At 50.1% G+C, this 15,441-nt stretch overlaps 1 protein-coding gene across 1 annotated transcript in view; it reads right to left on the reverse strand.

Moving 5' to 3' along the window:
* CLSTN2 (calsyntenin 2) overlaps nucleotides 1–15,441 on the reverse strand; it is a 377,967-nt gene that overhangs the window by 139,003 nt on the left and 223,523 nt on the right. Inside the window, exons 3-5 of the mRNA XM_008711208.1 lie at nucleotides 11,611–11,806; nucleotides 10,666–10,874; nucleotides 3,666–3,815 (exon numbers count right to left, since the gene is read on the reverse strand). Coding sequence (XP_008709430.1) covers nucleotides 3,666–3,815; nucleotides 10,666–10,874; nucleotides 11,611–11,806 — 555 coding nt within the window. The remainder of the gene's footprint in view (nucleotides 1–3,665; nucleotides 3,816–10,665; nucleotides 10,875–11,610; nucleotides 11,807–15,441) is intronic.

Raw genomic sequence — 15,441 nt, forward strand, 5'->3', positions numbered from 1 at the left:
CACGGGTCTAGTGGGTACTTGGACGACCATCTTCTCTGGGCAGCTGAGAATGGGAGTGACTTTCTCTCGGGCAAAGCTCCACCTTCCCAGGTGGAGTGAGCTGACCCCCACCACCTATTCAGACTTATAATCTCAGAATACAGCAGCGAGAACAAAACTCATGTCGTTTCTGGGAAGATAAGATCCAGCCACAGAAAAAAGACAGAGAATGGAAAACCATAGCCAAAGGAGACAAGGCTTTGGCCAAGGTCTGAACAGCAGGTGGAAACAGAGCCAGGGTCTGTGATGTCCTTGCACACGGCCAGGTAAGGCCAACAGCATGCTGGGAAAGCTGCAACCCTACCCTCCTGGAAGGGGTTGCTGTGATGGAAAACAGGGCCATGCCCTGGGGCACCTCAGGAGTCTGGGAGCAGTCCCTCATCAGCCTGGGAAGGCAGGGTCCCTTCTGCCTCCAGGACAGCTCCTGGGAGCCGCTGACGGCAGCCAGGGCTGATGGTGCTGACTGGGAGCGGTCCGGGGAGACAGGAGGCTTCTGAGCATGATGGATTGCCTGCACTGTGCTGCGATCCCCTCCTGCCTGGAGGGAAATGACTAAGAACAGGTACAAGAATTTGAACTGCCAAACTGTGTTTGCTTGGTGGCTCTTGTTGTTTGTGGGAAATCAGCGCGGGGAGGAGCCTCTGTTCTCCTGGGCAGTTACCCTGGCACATACCTGCAGACTCCTTACTCATGGCTGGGTCTGAGGGGCTGGGATCATTGCAGCTCCTGCCCATGGCATTCAAAATCTTGCCTCCCCCAGCTCTGACCTCTCCAACCTTGCTTGCCGTGCTCCACAGTCCCAACCACCTGTGCAAGCCAGCCTGGCTTCCTTACACTCTTCTCTACAGTGCAGGCTTCACCCTGACCCTGCTTCAAGAAGAGCCTGCCCTTTCCCCCAGGAACCTGACAACCTCTCAGGGTGCAGCGCGGCCTATTTCATCTGTGGTTAGAAAAGAAAACCAGCAAAACAGGGCCTACTCTAGTTTGCTCTGTGAAGCTGGGAGAGGGGACTGGACAAGAGACACACACTAGGGACCAGTGGTGGTTTGCTCTTCCCTGGAAAAAGGCACAATTTCAGCTGTGAGGCTGCAGCCCTGATCTGCGGTAGAAGAGAGGGCAGGGCCCAAGATGAGTGAGCTGGAGATGAGGGCTGCCCACGGGCAGGAATAAAGTGGGCCCGTCTGCTGGAAGAAGAGGACTGCTCTCCAGTCTGGGGGCTGGGACAGGACTAGCTGGAAGGCGGTGTGAGCACGAGATACGCGATCAGAGAACCTGGACGACCAGCCTACAATCTGAGGCCTGCTGGGATGAAGGCTGGGGGGAGAGACTTAGCGGCTTCTAGAGGGGCTAAGCTGCAGTGAGGAGGGGCACGGTGCTGAACCCCACGTCAGCTTGTGCCACCAAGGGCTGGCTCACTAGGCAGGGAGGCTGCCATAAAGTAGTCGATTCTGATGTTACACATGCTTAAATGGTTTGCTCTGACACAGTGAATGGATACAGGGAGTTGCTGCTTCCCTTTCTCTTCCTTCCACAGAAAGGTGCCCTTTTCACTGCTCATTCATCCAGCCGGCACATGCCCACACCTGCATGGCGCCGGCCCTGTGCTGGGCACCGGAGACACAGCTAATGGGCACGACCTTGCCTCCGGGAGCTCACTGTCGGGCGACAAATAGCACCGTGCACCAGAGGGCGAGGCGCCCCACACATGCTGCACACGCAGAACTCAACATCGTTAACATGATTTTCTTTGCATACATTTAACACTGAAGCGAGTACAAACTCTGTTAGGAAATTGCATATAAATATAGGTACAAAAATGTAATCCCAAATCTGTAGGTGTCTCATTTATCAAAGACACAAAACATTGGGATCTTTCTCCAGATATAGCTTTGTGTTTTACTTTCCCCACTGAAAATCCCATTATGAGCATGTGCCCTGCTTAGAAGGCTTTTATATTCTTTCCAGGCTTTCTTCTCAAAAGCTAGACTTTCACTGGCTTAGTCCTTATAAGTTAAAATAAAACAAGCTGAGTATTTCTCTACTCAAATAGCTTTTCATTCATGCATTCATTCATTCAATGGGTATTTCTTGAGCACCTATCACTGGGGTCAGACATGTGCTAAGTCGGAGAAATTCAGCGGTGAATGAGAGAGACAGAGTCCTGCTCTCAGGTTCCTCAGGGTTTACTGAATGATACCAACTAGAGCCCAGGCTCCCTGAGGTTGGTGACAGAGTTTCCCACTCTGGCTTGCTCCTTTTTCTCTGTCTCTTGCTTGGTCCTGAATAGGCAACACAAAGATGGCTCTATATTTTGTTCTTTATGTCTCATCGGTCTTACCTGTGACTCCTCTACTGGGCATTTCATCTTCTCTACTTTGTTCAAAGGCAAACGACTCTGGCTCTCTCCAGAGGTGGGTTTGATTACCATCTTCCATTTTTCTAGTTGAAAGAGTAAGGGCGATAAAATTGTGTGGGGGAGGAGCCCTTGGAGAGCTGCCTTCTGAGAGGAGTGACCCCAGGTGGGTCCTCAGGTGTCCTTGCTGTGCGCCCTCAGAATGAATGCCATTCCAAGTCTGACCGTGACCTATGGTATCCTGGCATCAGTCTGTCTGATAGAAATACAGATGCTTAATGTGGCTAATGACACCCTAGTCTCTAGGGAATTTAAAAATGAGATATACAGACAGAAAGAGAAACAGGTAGACTATAACAGGGGCCTGAAGCTTCAAGACACATGAAGAGAATACAGTAGACAAAGCCACAGAACAGAGACCCCGGGAAATGCCCTAAGTTTTGAGTGGGCGGCAGCCCCCAAGCAGCAGCAGCAGCACAGGAAGCTGAAACAGCAGTGGCTGAGCCAACGATGTGGTGGCACAGAGACACCTCCAGCATCCCTGCCCGGGACCGGAATATTGGCACCACCACGAGAGCTACTGTTATTTCACAAGCCATCCAATTCTCCACGAGATTCCTCTACGCGGCTGGCCTTGTGCTCCTTATCTCCCTGCGGTCAGTGGTACACCTCTGTCACCTGGGGGAAACCGGAACCCCTGCTCTGTCTTTGCACACCAAAATATTGCCAGCACGGCAAAACCCCACCTCCACCTCAGGCCATTGCTTCTCCGTTCCCAGAACCAACATTTGAGAAACTCCTTTACCCAAAGGGTGGATTCTGGCCCTCCGGCCTCTGCTCTTCCACCTTCTGTGCCAGCCCAAAGAACAGGACAACCTTCCCCAGGTACTGAGCGGTGACGAAAACTTGAGGCATACCAGCTAGACTCGTTCCCTCAGATAAAGTGAATAGGCTTGTGGCACTTTCTCCTGAGCACTGTGCGATAATTACTATTGATTCCAAAGTGTCATGAGATTTTAGAAAGGGCGCACTGGACAAATGGGGCACGTGACAGTAGACGAGTTGCCTCGGACTTTCTCAGCTGTAAAATGAGGATACTATATCACCTAGGGGTTGTAAGAATCAACAGCTACTCTACTTCTTGCAGCAGAGTGACTGCACTTAAAAAATTCCTCTAGCTGTATGTTGTGATCATCTTCAGGACGGGTCTAGCACCTTCTATACACCAAGCCAAGCTGCCTTCACTCAACAGGATCGACAAGAGATGGCCCACCTTGCCAGCCGGGCTTGCAAACCGGCTTCACATCCACCTGCACCAGCGTGTCCTGAGCGGCGGGCTTCTGTCCACAGTCATAGGCGGTCACCAGGATCTCATACTGGCGCTGCTTGTCATAGCTCAGCTTCTCGGTATTTCTAATGTTGCCTGAGGATACAGGGATATTCAAAATCGTTTCAGATCAAGTCAACCACACCGCAGTTTTTATTTTTTATTTAGATTCAATTTAGTTAGCACATACTGTATTATTCATTTCAGAGGTAGAATTTAGTGCAGCTCTTTAAAATCCCTTCTCTACTCCTCTAACCTTTGCTAGAATGGAAGGACCCCTTTCCTTACCTCCGTGTACAAACAAGAGCAAATAGGGAACATGACTTTCACACATGGCCTGCTTGTGCCTTGGAGGCAGATTCCCAGGAAGCGCCGGCTGGAGCCACCCAGCTGTGGGACAGGACTACTAGCGGATTCCAAGCACATATCTGGAACCCAACTGGTGTGTCTGTTAGTCATGGGTTGTCAGGAAACTCCCTCCTCAAGTGTGCCCATGTGGTCATGTCCCTGATGATGTAGGGCGCCAAGGCTCACCTGCCATGAAATCTCTGGGAAAAAGATGGGATTCAGAAATGCCCTGACACATATCTTTCAACATCTGGGCTTGTCGCCAGGAATGTTCACTGTCTCTTCTCACAGTATTTTGCTACCAAATAGGAAGTAAAATCAATAAGAAAATGTGTGACCTCTCTTCTGAAAGCTACACAGAATAACAGATTCCCTGCCCTGGTGGCAAAGACATTTTTCTTCTCCAAGAGAGACCAAACCACTTTTCTGGGCCATTTGTGAGTTTTTGTTCCTGTGGGTTGGTGCCATAATTCAGAAATAAATATCTGATGATTCATGAGCAAAATTCTGATTGGACTACTTTTGCTGAAACAGTTTTGGTTCTAAGGAGCAAATAAAGGCCGCGTGTGCCTTTAATACGTCTTGGTTTTTGATTCCAAGGGAGTGAAGTCTTCCTTTGTGGGGAATCATTTCATTCTTGCTTTTCTTCTAACAGTGGAGCTGACAGCAAATTACAACGCCAATGTTATCATTATCCTTCAGCAGAAGTGAAATTAAGAAAATGGAAACTTAAAAACAAACAAACCAACACGCTAATAAGCAAACACGGAATGGCTGACTCAGGTATATTTTTACATTTCATCAAAACTAAGGGAAAACTCCCTGATGAGCTTTCTTCCATTTCGACGGATGTCTATGGCTCGCGTGAACTGAGGCAACAGGGACTAAGGCAAGAAAGCCTGGGGAATTACCACAGTCACGGCAGGTTTTAGAGATTGGAAGAGTTGACGCACCGATCTCCCAACACCAGTGAAACGGTCCTGGGTGCCAAGGCCGCGAGCAGGGCTCCTCTTGTGGGAGCCAGGCCTGTGAGGGCAGGGAGGAGATCTCCTACAAAGATGCCCAAGACTTAGGAGCATTTATGAGGAGCGTTTATTCCACTGTCTGCTCCAGACTGTTTCTAAACACGTAATTGCAGCCACCGATTTGAAGTGAAATTTCGTTTAACAAAGCCAGTCAAAAATCTCCGAATGAAAATGGGTCTGATGTACTTTCGGCCTCGTGCCTGGTGTTCAGAAGCGCTCCTGCTTCCCCCCACATATGAGCTCCGGTCTCAGCGCAGGGCCGCCCAGGGCTGGAGCGGCTCAGGGCTGGGTTGGTAACACTCCCTGTGGGTTCTGTTAGCAAACTAGTTTGTGGTTATAGCCCTCACAGGGGAGGGATTCTTGCAGGTGGAAGCGTTGCAACAGAAACACGTGAAGTAGGTTTCAGCAACATCAAATTGAATTTTGAACAAAAAGTTTTAACGTTCCCTTTCTTTAAAGCTAAATGGCTCTCAGATCCGCCATTCGAAAGAAGGCGGCTCAGGGCTTACAAGCTGTGTGACATCAAGCAGACCAAACACTATTGACCGTGGTGGAGAAATACACACGCAGGCCGCAGCCCCGGGCCCAGGTGTGCGGCAGCGGCAGCCCAGCAAGTCCCAGTGAATCTGTCTGGGCAACGAACGTGCTTTCTCCCGCACCGCCAGCTTCATGCGTGTGGGGTTTCACCGCCTGGAATTTGAAGCCTTGGGTCAAACACACGCGTCTAATGTTGTGACCGATGACTGTGCTAGCAGAGTCCTATTCGGATAAGACACACATTTAAAAATGTCTGGAAGCTCAAAAACCCTCCCATTTTGCTTCTGTTACCACTGCATTATTTTCCCCACATTTGAATTTCTCCAGTAGTGCCTTCTTAGGAGACCTGAGTCCACGGGTTGCCCAGGTGAGTTCCTGGGCCTATTTCTCTGATCCAGACGAGCCCGTGGAAGCTAGCTCTCACAGGACGATCAGTACCTACCTTGCATATTAGTGAGGGTATTGTATTTCATTTTATTTTTTTTACTGTATTCTTGATTTTTTTAAAGATTGTATTTATTTATTTGACAGAGAGAGAGAAGGAGAGCACAAGCAGGGGGAGCAGCAAAGGGAGAGGGAGAAGCAGGGAGCCCTGGGATCATGACCCGAGCCGAAGGCAGACGTTTAACAGACAGAGCCACCCAGGCGCCCCGTTAGTGAGGGTATTTAAAAACTGAGGCAGTTTGTTTCTCATAGTCCATAGTCTCTCATGTTTCATTCCCCCTTCTGATTACCCCCCCTTTCTTTATCCCTTTCTTCCCCTACCGATCATCCTAGTTCTTATGTTCCATAGATGAGAGAAATCATATGATAGTTGTCTTTCTCTGCTTGACTTATTTCACTTAGCATTATGAGAAACAAACTGAGGACTTCAGAGGGGAGGGGGGTGGGGGAATGGGATAGACCGGTGATGGGTAGTAAGGAGGGCACGTATTGCATGGTGCACTGGGTGTTATACACAACTAATGAATCATCGAGCCTTACATCGGAAACCGGGGATGTACTGTATGGTGACTAACATAATATAATAAAAAATCATTAAAAAAAATAAATAAAAAAAAAAAAATAAAATAAAATAAAAACTGAGGCAGGGTAGAAGGACAATGAGGTAAGCGCTCTGACCTTCCAGTGGAATTTAAATTGGAATAACCCCTTTGGAAAGTTGTATAGGCTAGTCACTTTGCACTTGCTCATGGCTTTTGGGCACGCAATTCCACATCTAAAAACCAATTCGATTCCAGGAAAATGATAAAAATTGCAGATACAGTGCAAATATGTTCGTCTAAGCGTTATTTCTTAGGGTGAAAAATAATAAACTGGATGTCTGCTAGTAAGGGAAGAGCTAAGCAAAGGCATCTCTGCATCAGATGGGATGTTCTTAGTACTAAAAGTGGTAATTATGAAGCATTCTTAAGGGCGGAAAAAGATCCATATAATTGAACGTTAAGTACAAAAGGGAGGTTAAAGAAAAACAAGGAAAGTGTGGCCTTACGTTTGTTAAAAAAAAACTTCACAGAAAATGTGGTGGTAGACCGTCAATAATGGCTATCTTTGGTGGGATTACAGGTGATTTATTTCCTTCTTCCCACTTTTCTAAATTTCCTACAAAGGGCATGCATTCCTTTTCTATTCAGATGGAAAAGAAATGTTTTCGTTGACTTACAAATAAGCAGACTCTAGGGCACTCTTCGCCCAGAGGCGGTGGAGTCCCATTACTCACCAGAGTAGCCTGCTGCCAAAGAGAGGCTGCCTGGGGACCACACGATTGCTGGAAAAGGAAGAAACGTCTGCCAAGGGGTGACTGGGTGTCACGGAGACCCCCTGCTGCTCCCTCTGGTCATCCCCAAACGTGGCTGGGAGCTTGGTTTGTGCCGATGCTGTGGTGAGCGCCCTGTTAGCAGGGTGGCCACGCTCTCACACAGACATGGTACTTAGCATGGTACTTAATTCCCATTTTACTGATGAGGGTCAGAGGCAAGGGTTAAGTAACTTGTCAAAGATCTCTGTCTCTCTCTCTCTCTCACCGGCGTGCACACACACGTAATGGATGCAGGATTTAGATGCAACTTTGTAGTTTTGAACTTAAAAACCATAGCCATGCATTCCCGTCAAACATCGCCGAGGAGTTCAGTGACAATATCACTGGCGGAAAGGCATAGGGGCCAACGCTCAGGGCATCTGGGCTCCAGTCCCAGCTCTAACACCAGGGTGACAGGAGCTGTTAGGCAAGCTCTGTATACTTTAGGACTCAGTTTTTTCATCCATTCAATGAGAATAAGGATCTAGGCGCTATTGATCTCATAGAGACCAGCCAAGTGCCAGGAGATGGGGGCCCGGAGGCCATCTGAAGTGAATCCAGAACTTCCTGAGAGGGAGTACATGTCACCAACTCAGTTACCTGCTCATAACGTCAGTCCGGAAATCCATGGGGAGTGAATAACCTTCACGTCCCAATCACCCAGGGACCATGAATGGAGTGTTCCCTCTCTGCCAGGTTCCCTGTGACCGTCACCCCCGGGCACCGCCTCCCTGAGGCCTCACAACCCCACAAGGAGGCAGGTGTGGTTCCTGCCATGATTTCACAGGCGAGGAATTCAAGCAGAGAGCGGTCGACGACCTCTGGTAGGAAGAGGTTGAGTTTTGGGGTAAGACAGGTCAGGCTGAATCCACGTAATGTCTTCTATCCTCCCTGCTGCCCTGCTTCCTGTCTTTCCCACAGAGCCTGGCAGGTTGGAGGGGCCAGGGGCCATCTACCTGCAGTCGGGGGGCTTCAATGAGGGAACCCCAAGCTCAGCAGTACTTTCTCTGATATGCAGACAAAGAACTTCTTCAAGGAGCCTGGAAGGTCGCTGGGAGAAGTGATGGCTGGGAGAAGTGATGGCTCGGGGCCAATTGGGAAGCTCATTAGAATGGGAGCAGCCGTTTCTGTGTCCGCCCCCAGGTCCTGCCTTCATTACTTGGACAACCGCTTTTGTAAACCTCGCTGTCAGGGGGCCCACACTCCCTGGGAGTGCCCACTCTCCTCTTCATCTTACGGTGTAAACCGATGTTGGAGGCAGAGGCTTGGCAAAGGACCATTACTCACTTTTAATGAGACAGCCAGGGAAATAAATTGGCATATGTTAGCGAAATGGCTCATCAAGGTGAGTAATTATCTTCATGACTGGGGCAGTTTACCCTCACATGAGAGGATTTGCATCTCATCTCTCACTGGGCCTCGACTCTCCGGAACTGAGGCAGGAGGTCAAGTGGAGCTTGACCACTCATCCCAGAGACCGGTGCTCGTCCAGTCTTGCTCTTCACCAAGGGCTCGTCACGCCCCACATTCCAAAGCTTTTGTGGACGGGGCCCCCACAGATGGTCACAGGGGAGCAGAAAAAGACAAACCAGTTGTTTTGTGTTTTATGGAGTGCTGTGTGGGTGCATATGTGCAAGCGTGTGTGTGTGCATGTGTGTGTCTCTGATGTGTGCGAGACACGTGTCTGTGTGGTGGGGACAAGCCGGCCACGTCACAGGGCCCGTAGGAAAAGCTATCAGGAAGCAGTTATGACAGGTTCTACTAATTGAAATGACCTACTTCTTCGTCTGAACCAGTCTTTAAAGTCCCGTCTTTTCTCCTGTACCTTCTAGTGCACGGATGCCCTGATCCCGGGTGCCGCACAGTGACAGTAGCAACGTCCAGGTTCGTAACGGCCGTCCCACATGTTCTATCATTTTGCAAAGAAACTGCATTATGAGTATTTTGTCTGTTTTATGAATGTTGCTTTCATCATGCAAGGCAGATCATGAGCCACTGGAGGCCAGGGAGGAGGGTGTCTCCCTGGCTGCCATCCCCCACGGAACCTGCGGCAGTCCTCAGGGTGCAGAAGACCAGATCGCGGAGAAGCTGCTCCCGGGTCTCGACGTCAGGGAGCACCAGAAGTGCTGAGGACGTGCAAGCAAGGGACGGACGGTCCGCTTCTCTCTAGGCGCTGGCTACCCCAAGGCCCCGAGCAAACCCTCGGCCTCATGCTGGCTCACGGCAAGCTTTAGGTACCACCCCACCCTCCATGCCACCTGACTTCCCATTTGTGTTTTTGACTTCCTTCCCACTGTGGGCAGGCCCATGTCATTTTGAGTTCCACTCTGCCTGCATTCCCAGCTCCCAGCACCACGCCAGGACCCAGCCAATATGTACTGAGCAGACGAATGTCAGGTTTTGCAACTTTTGCATCTTTGTGCAGTACTATATGATGCTATTGGAAACAAAGCGGGGATGCTGTGTTTCACTCATGCTATTCAATAACATACTTGACAAGTAATTATCATTTGATTAACATGTAGTTATTGAAAATTACATTTACAGTGGGCTGTGTCAATTGGGCCTCTGGCTGGCCTGTTTACACTATAAGTTTTTTATTGATGGTGATGGGGAAATACACAAGTGGCTTTATAGGACTGTTTTCAGTTAAGTTCATTTTGGGACTGGGGTATGGTGGGAGGCTCCATTCACTCCTCATCCTCACTACGGCAGAAATTCCCAAAGGACATTGGCAAGCCCGTTAAAGATTCCTCAATGAATCTAAGCTCAGAAGGTGTTTCCAAAAATCTCCACCTTCTCTTTAAGCATTCTTTTTCTTTTTTCTTTTTTTGCCTGAGAGCAGGAAGCAGATGACTGGGGTCAGGGGTGGTGTCACAACTGGTAATACAGGAAAGGGACTCAGATATGGCTCAGTTGATGGCATGGCAATTGGAAAATTCTACCAGAAAACCTGTCTTCAGTATCCAGATGTGTGGCATTACGAGTTCTATGGACTATATGCATTGAGTAGGTTTCTGAGGTGTTTTGGTGGGGGTTTTTTAGACCTGGCTGTGCTGCTAATAATGCGAGGCCATCCCCTCTGGTGTGGGACTGAGTTCTGGGTTACAGAGCCCAGGTCACAGATGGCAAGGGAGTTGTCACCTGCCACGGATACCCAGAGCCCAACCTGGTATTCTGAGAGGGGGTGGTGGAGGTGTTTCCCTGCCCCCCACTGGGGTCCTCTCAGGACACTCACCATTTCTGTCAATGGCAAAAGGCACGTCAGTTGTGACGATTTCATAGTTGCAAATCTGGCTGTACTGGGGGGAGCAGTCCTCGTCGACGGCCTCCACCTGCAGGATGCTGTCGTAGATCTTCCCCTCTGTCACGACTGCCCTGTAGGCTGGCTCTTTGAAGGTGGGAGCAAACTCATTGACATCCTTCACCTGGATGTGGACCACGGCCCTGGGACCACACACAGGAAGGAAGAGATAGCAGTAAAGGGAGGATGATGCTGTCCTCCCACGCCTCCCAAGGGCACTGACTCTGGTCCCAGGGCCAAGAGAGCTGAGAAACCACAGCCAGTTAGAATGGTTGTTGTCTGAGCGTTCTGTCTGCCCTCCCACCGGACAGGCCTCCACCTGTCCCCTCCCTGGTCCTGAGATGAGTCCACCCTTTCTCTGGCCTTCCCTGCTACCCAGCTTTGGGCAGTGATTCCCGCGAGATCACCTCCCTTGTTCACTCCTTCTCTGTTCATTCACTCTTCCGTTCAGTTAAGAATTTAACCACTCTGACTCCGTGTGAGGCTCAGAGCCAAACTCCGTAAGGAAGAGAGTTCCAACTCAAACTGAAAAGTGCTGTGAGAGAGACAAGCGTGTGGCATGGCAGAAACCCAGAGAAAGGTCCCAGCCGGGTCTGCAGAGATGGCCCAGTTCACGGAAGGCTTCTCAGAGGAAGTGACACCTGAGAGCAGTGGTGCTGGGGAGAGAGGACTGTCTGCAGATGAAGCAGAGGGGCAGAGGGGCAGAGGACGGCAGGTGCAGGGGTGGCCTGTGCCGATGCCTGCAGGGGTCTGGGGAAGCGGCAGGAGGCTGAGCAGGCTGGTGGGAGCACTGGGCATACACACCTGAGGAGCAGTGTGTGATCCCGATGGGTGGGCGGGGGATGGGAGGGGTGCAGGGAGCCCTGGCAGGCCACTCACTTGTGCGACTTCTTCCAGGCTGTCTCCCGGGGCCCCGCGCCACAGTCATAGGCCTGGATGATGAACGTGTACTCCTTCTGCAGCTCGCAGTCGATGGGGCTCTTGGCACGCAGCCGGCCCTCTCCTGATGTCTTGTTGAGCACCACGGCCTCGAAGGGCAGCTCTTGGCCATGGATCTTGAAGGCACAAATTTCCCCTGCAGAAGGATGGAAGACGGTGGATGGGGATCTTGAGAATTGCCAGACTTGGACCGTATTTGCAAACCCCAAAACTCCAGGCCATTTCCTGCACACGAAGAATTGTCAGACTAGAAGAAGAGGCCTCCGGAGACCCAGACCAACATGCTCATTTCATGGATGGTAAAATTGAAGTGTTTCACACATAGAAATGTCACCCATCAAGTTTATCCAGCGGAAAAAGGGGAGTCATGGTGCCGGGGGTGCTGGCTGATTGTCCTAGTTTGCTGCTTTTCCTAGCAGCTTTCCCGCTTGCCCTCTGCCCAGTGTGAGAAGAAGGATTTTTGCCCACAGCCTAAAGATAAATGACTGCAGAGGAAAGAGGAAAAGGCCAAAGCTTTTGCCGTGTTTTGCCCCCTGAGCCAGCAGCATGAGCATTGCTGGGGAACTTGTTAAAAATATAGACCCCAGGTCCCACCCAGCCCTCCTGAATCAGAATGTGTATTGTTTTTTTAACCAGGTGCCCTGGTGAGGGGGGTTTGTTTGCTCCCTAAATGTGAGCGGCACCACTCGGTCCTGTCCTCCTGGTTTCAACACCCCACGTGGCTGCAGCCAGCTCCGCCCGACCACTTCTGTCTCTCCACCCACCCCTTCCCTGTGGGGAGAAGGGCACCACTCAGTTACAATTTTCTCTCATAACAGTGGGGGTGAGTCTATGTGAGTTCCAGAATCCCCGTGGAGCCTGAAGAGCTAACTTCTTAAAGAGCTGAACATGTTGTGAAATTAATGCATTTCTCTCCCTCAGCTGGGTTCATGTATATTATGACTATTTCTCTGCATTAAAATTATAAGGCCATGAAAACATCTTCTTTTTCTCAATTGACAGATATTTATTTCTTGAACCCCAACTGCAAGTAAGCCCTGTAGTAAGTGCCTTGGCAAGGGCTGAAAACTTGAGACACATTCTCTTCCTGTCTTGTTGGGGTGACCAAGTGTTGATGTCCAGAAAGACCATTCACGGGGCGGGGTGGGGTGTGTGTGAGCATCACGTGACACAGGCAGCAAAGAGTTCAGCTCTAGGCTGCTGGGGGGTCACGCACAGACTTGGAGCCCAGAGGCCTGGAGTCACATTCTGGATTCGTCACGTACTTGCTGCTGTGGGCAAATTATAATGACTCTGGGTCTCCACTGTGTCACCTATAAAGTGGCCCAGGAGATGGTGTTGGAGGAGCGTGTCTACCCTGGGATGTCCCCGCCACATTGCTGGGGTCAAGGTGAGGGGTCTAGTGAGCACAGTTTAAGGGGTCCTCACTCTGAGGGCAACCAGGCGTTTTCTTGCCTCTAGTCCCGGCCATGGCCAGCTGTTTCAAAGAGGAACAGTCTCCTGACACTGTGGGGAGAAGGGGTAACATGATTGCACCCCTGCTCTGCACCTCCATATCTACAGGTAAGGTGGGTATTGATTGACCATCTCAGAAAACATTGTTAGTAAGAGATCAGGGCATGCTTCCTGTATCTCCACCCAGGTGACCTTATTCAATCTTCAGAGCAAACCTGGAGGCATGGGTTTTATCCCAATTTGTAAAATTAAAAAGAAGAAGGAGGAAGAAGAGGAGCTAGAGGAGGAGGAGGGGGAGAAAGGGGAGAAGGAGGAGAAGGGGAAAGAGAATCCGAATCAGAGAGGTCATCACCTGCTCCAGGTCACAGAGCTGAAGCTGGTGGAAGCCCCAGGATAGCTGCCTCCTGAGCCATGCCCTTTCTACGCCACCGCAGCCTCCGTAAGCAACCCCATAACTTCAAGGGGACTGCACTTGGGATTGCTTCCAGTAGCTTCTATATTCCCATTCAAGTCTCACTCTGGAGAGAAATCCCCCATTTTACATACAGGAAGCATGCCCTGATCTCTTACTAACAATGTTTTCTGAGATGGTCAATCAATACCCATCTTACCTGTAGGCTTTTATTTTTTATTATTTCATCGATCCTCAATTTCATTATGAGCACTCCATTTTCACTACAGCCCCTCCTGGCCATTTCTCAGACGTAGGGGTGGGATAATGGACAAGACAGACAGGTTGCAGACCAGGCCTAACAAGAAGGATGGGTCCCATTGTGCCGCTGTCGCTCAGGATCCGTGGTGTCACTGGACTGCTCTCAGACACGGCTAGCTCTGCAGCCCTCAGGGTGGAACAGCAGGATCTGTCTGGTTCTCCTGTTTAATTTCTGCTCCGAGTTGGCTGGGGTTGAATGGATGAACTTCGGAAGTGCCTGCCTTGTGATTCTACCCCAAGAGCAATGCCAATATGGCAATATTACCAGCGAATGTGCCCGACCTGGATTTGGGGCAGTCTCTGGAGTGCCCAACCGCTGCATGATTATAGGACCAATCAGGCCATTTTTCTTTGAAGAGTCGAGTTAAACTGAAAATAAATGAGGGTAATTTTCTGTTGGAAAATTTTGGTCACCGCTAAAGTGGTTCTCAAGACTCAGAAATCCTTAACAAGAGGGAAGGAGAGAATGGAGGAAAAGGAGACACGGGAGGGGGAGACACAGGAAGCCTCAGGGCCACACACTTCATCTAAGTACAGCTCAGTTCAGTTCAATAGGACCAGAACTTTCTGAGAGCCGAGTAAGCGCCAGGCACCATGCTGGGCCTGGAGACAAAAAGGAAAAGACTTGGATCCCTTAAAACACAAGGATAGCCTATCATCAAGCACTCATTACCTAGAAGAGACAGCAAGTAAACATGGGCCATAGGATGCCCACATAGTCTCACCAGCCTCACTAACAAAATTCAGGCCAGCCTCATTTATCCCACCTCTTCACCTGACACTTGTGCTCCAGTTGCAAAAATATTCATTCATTTTTCATTCGTTCATTCACCGCATGAATATTTATTAGGGAGCATGTGCCCAGCCCTGGTGCCACACTGAGAAGCAAAACCGGAGGGAAGACAGTGAGCGATCCGGTCATCACAGCCCTAAATGAAAAATGGTGGCCACGATGCATGATTGAAGGAAAACTCCAGGGGTCTCAGGAAGTTCTGACCCGTTGGCAGGGCAGGAAGGGCTACCTAAGGATGGGACAGCTGAGCTGAGATCACAGGAGGACGAGGAGGAACATGCCCAGGCCACGAGGGAGGGAAGCAAGCCTCAGGCAGAGGAGCAGATACCCCAGGGCCTTTCAGTGGGAAGGGACATGGGAGCCCAAGGGATCTGCAGGGGCCAGTGTGGCAGCAGCAGAGGCCGTGGGGCAGGGCCAGCTTCATGTGCATGTGACCCAAGGGCCACATAGTGTTCCGAGCTCAAGAGGACCCTGAGCTGGGTTTAAGTCTCTGTTGTTACCATCTTGAAATTCTTTTTTTTTTTTTAAGCTTTTATTTATTTATTTGAGCGTGAGAGAGATAGAGAGCATGAAAGAGAGAGAGCACAAGCAGAGTGGAGGGCCAGAGGGAGAGGGAGAAGCAGGCTGCCCGCTGAGCAGGGAGCCCCATGCAGGACTCGATCCCAGGACCCTGGGATCATGACCTGAGCCAAAGGCAGATGCTTAACTGACTGAGCCACCCAGGCGCCACCCCCCATCTTGAAATTCTTAATAATTTTATGTTTGAGCTTGTGTTTTGTACATGAAGTCCGATGGGACAATGCACATGTCC

This window comes from Ursus maritimus, unplaced genomic scaffold, assembly GCF_017311325.1.
Source record: "Ursus maritimus isolate PB19 unplaced genomic scaffold, ASM1731132v1 scaffold_20, whole genome shotgun sequence".
NCBI classification, from domain to species: domain Eukaryota; kingdom Metazoa; phylum Chordata; class Mammalia; order Carnivora; family Ursidae; genus Ursus; species Ursus maritimus.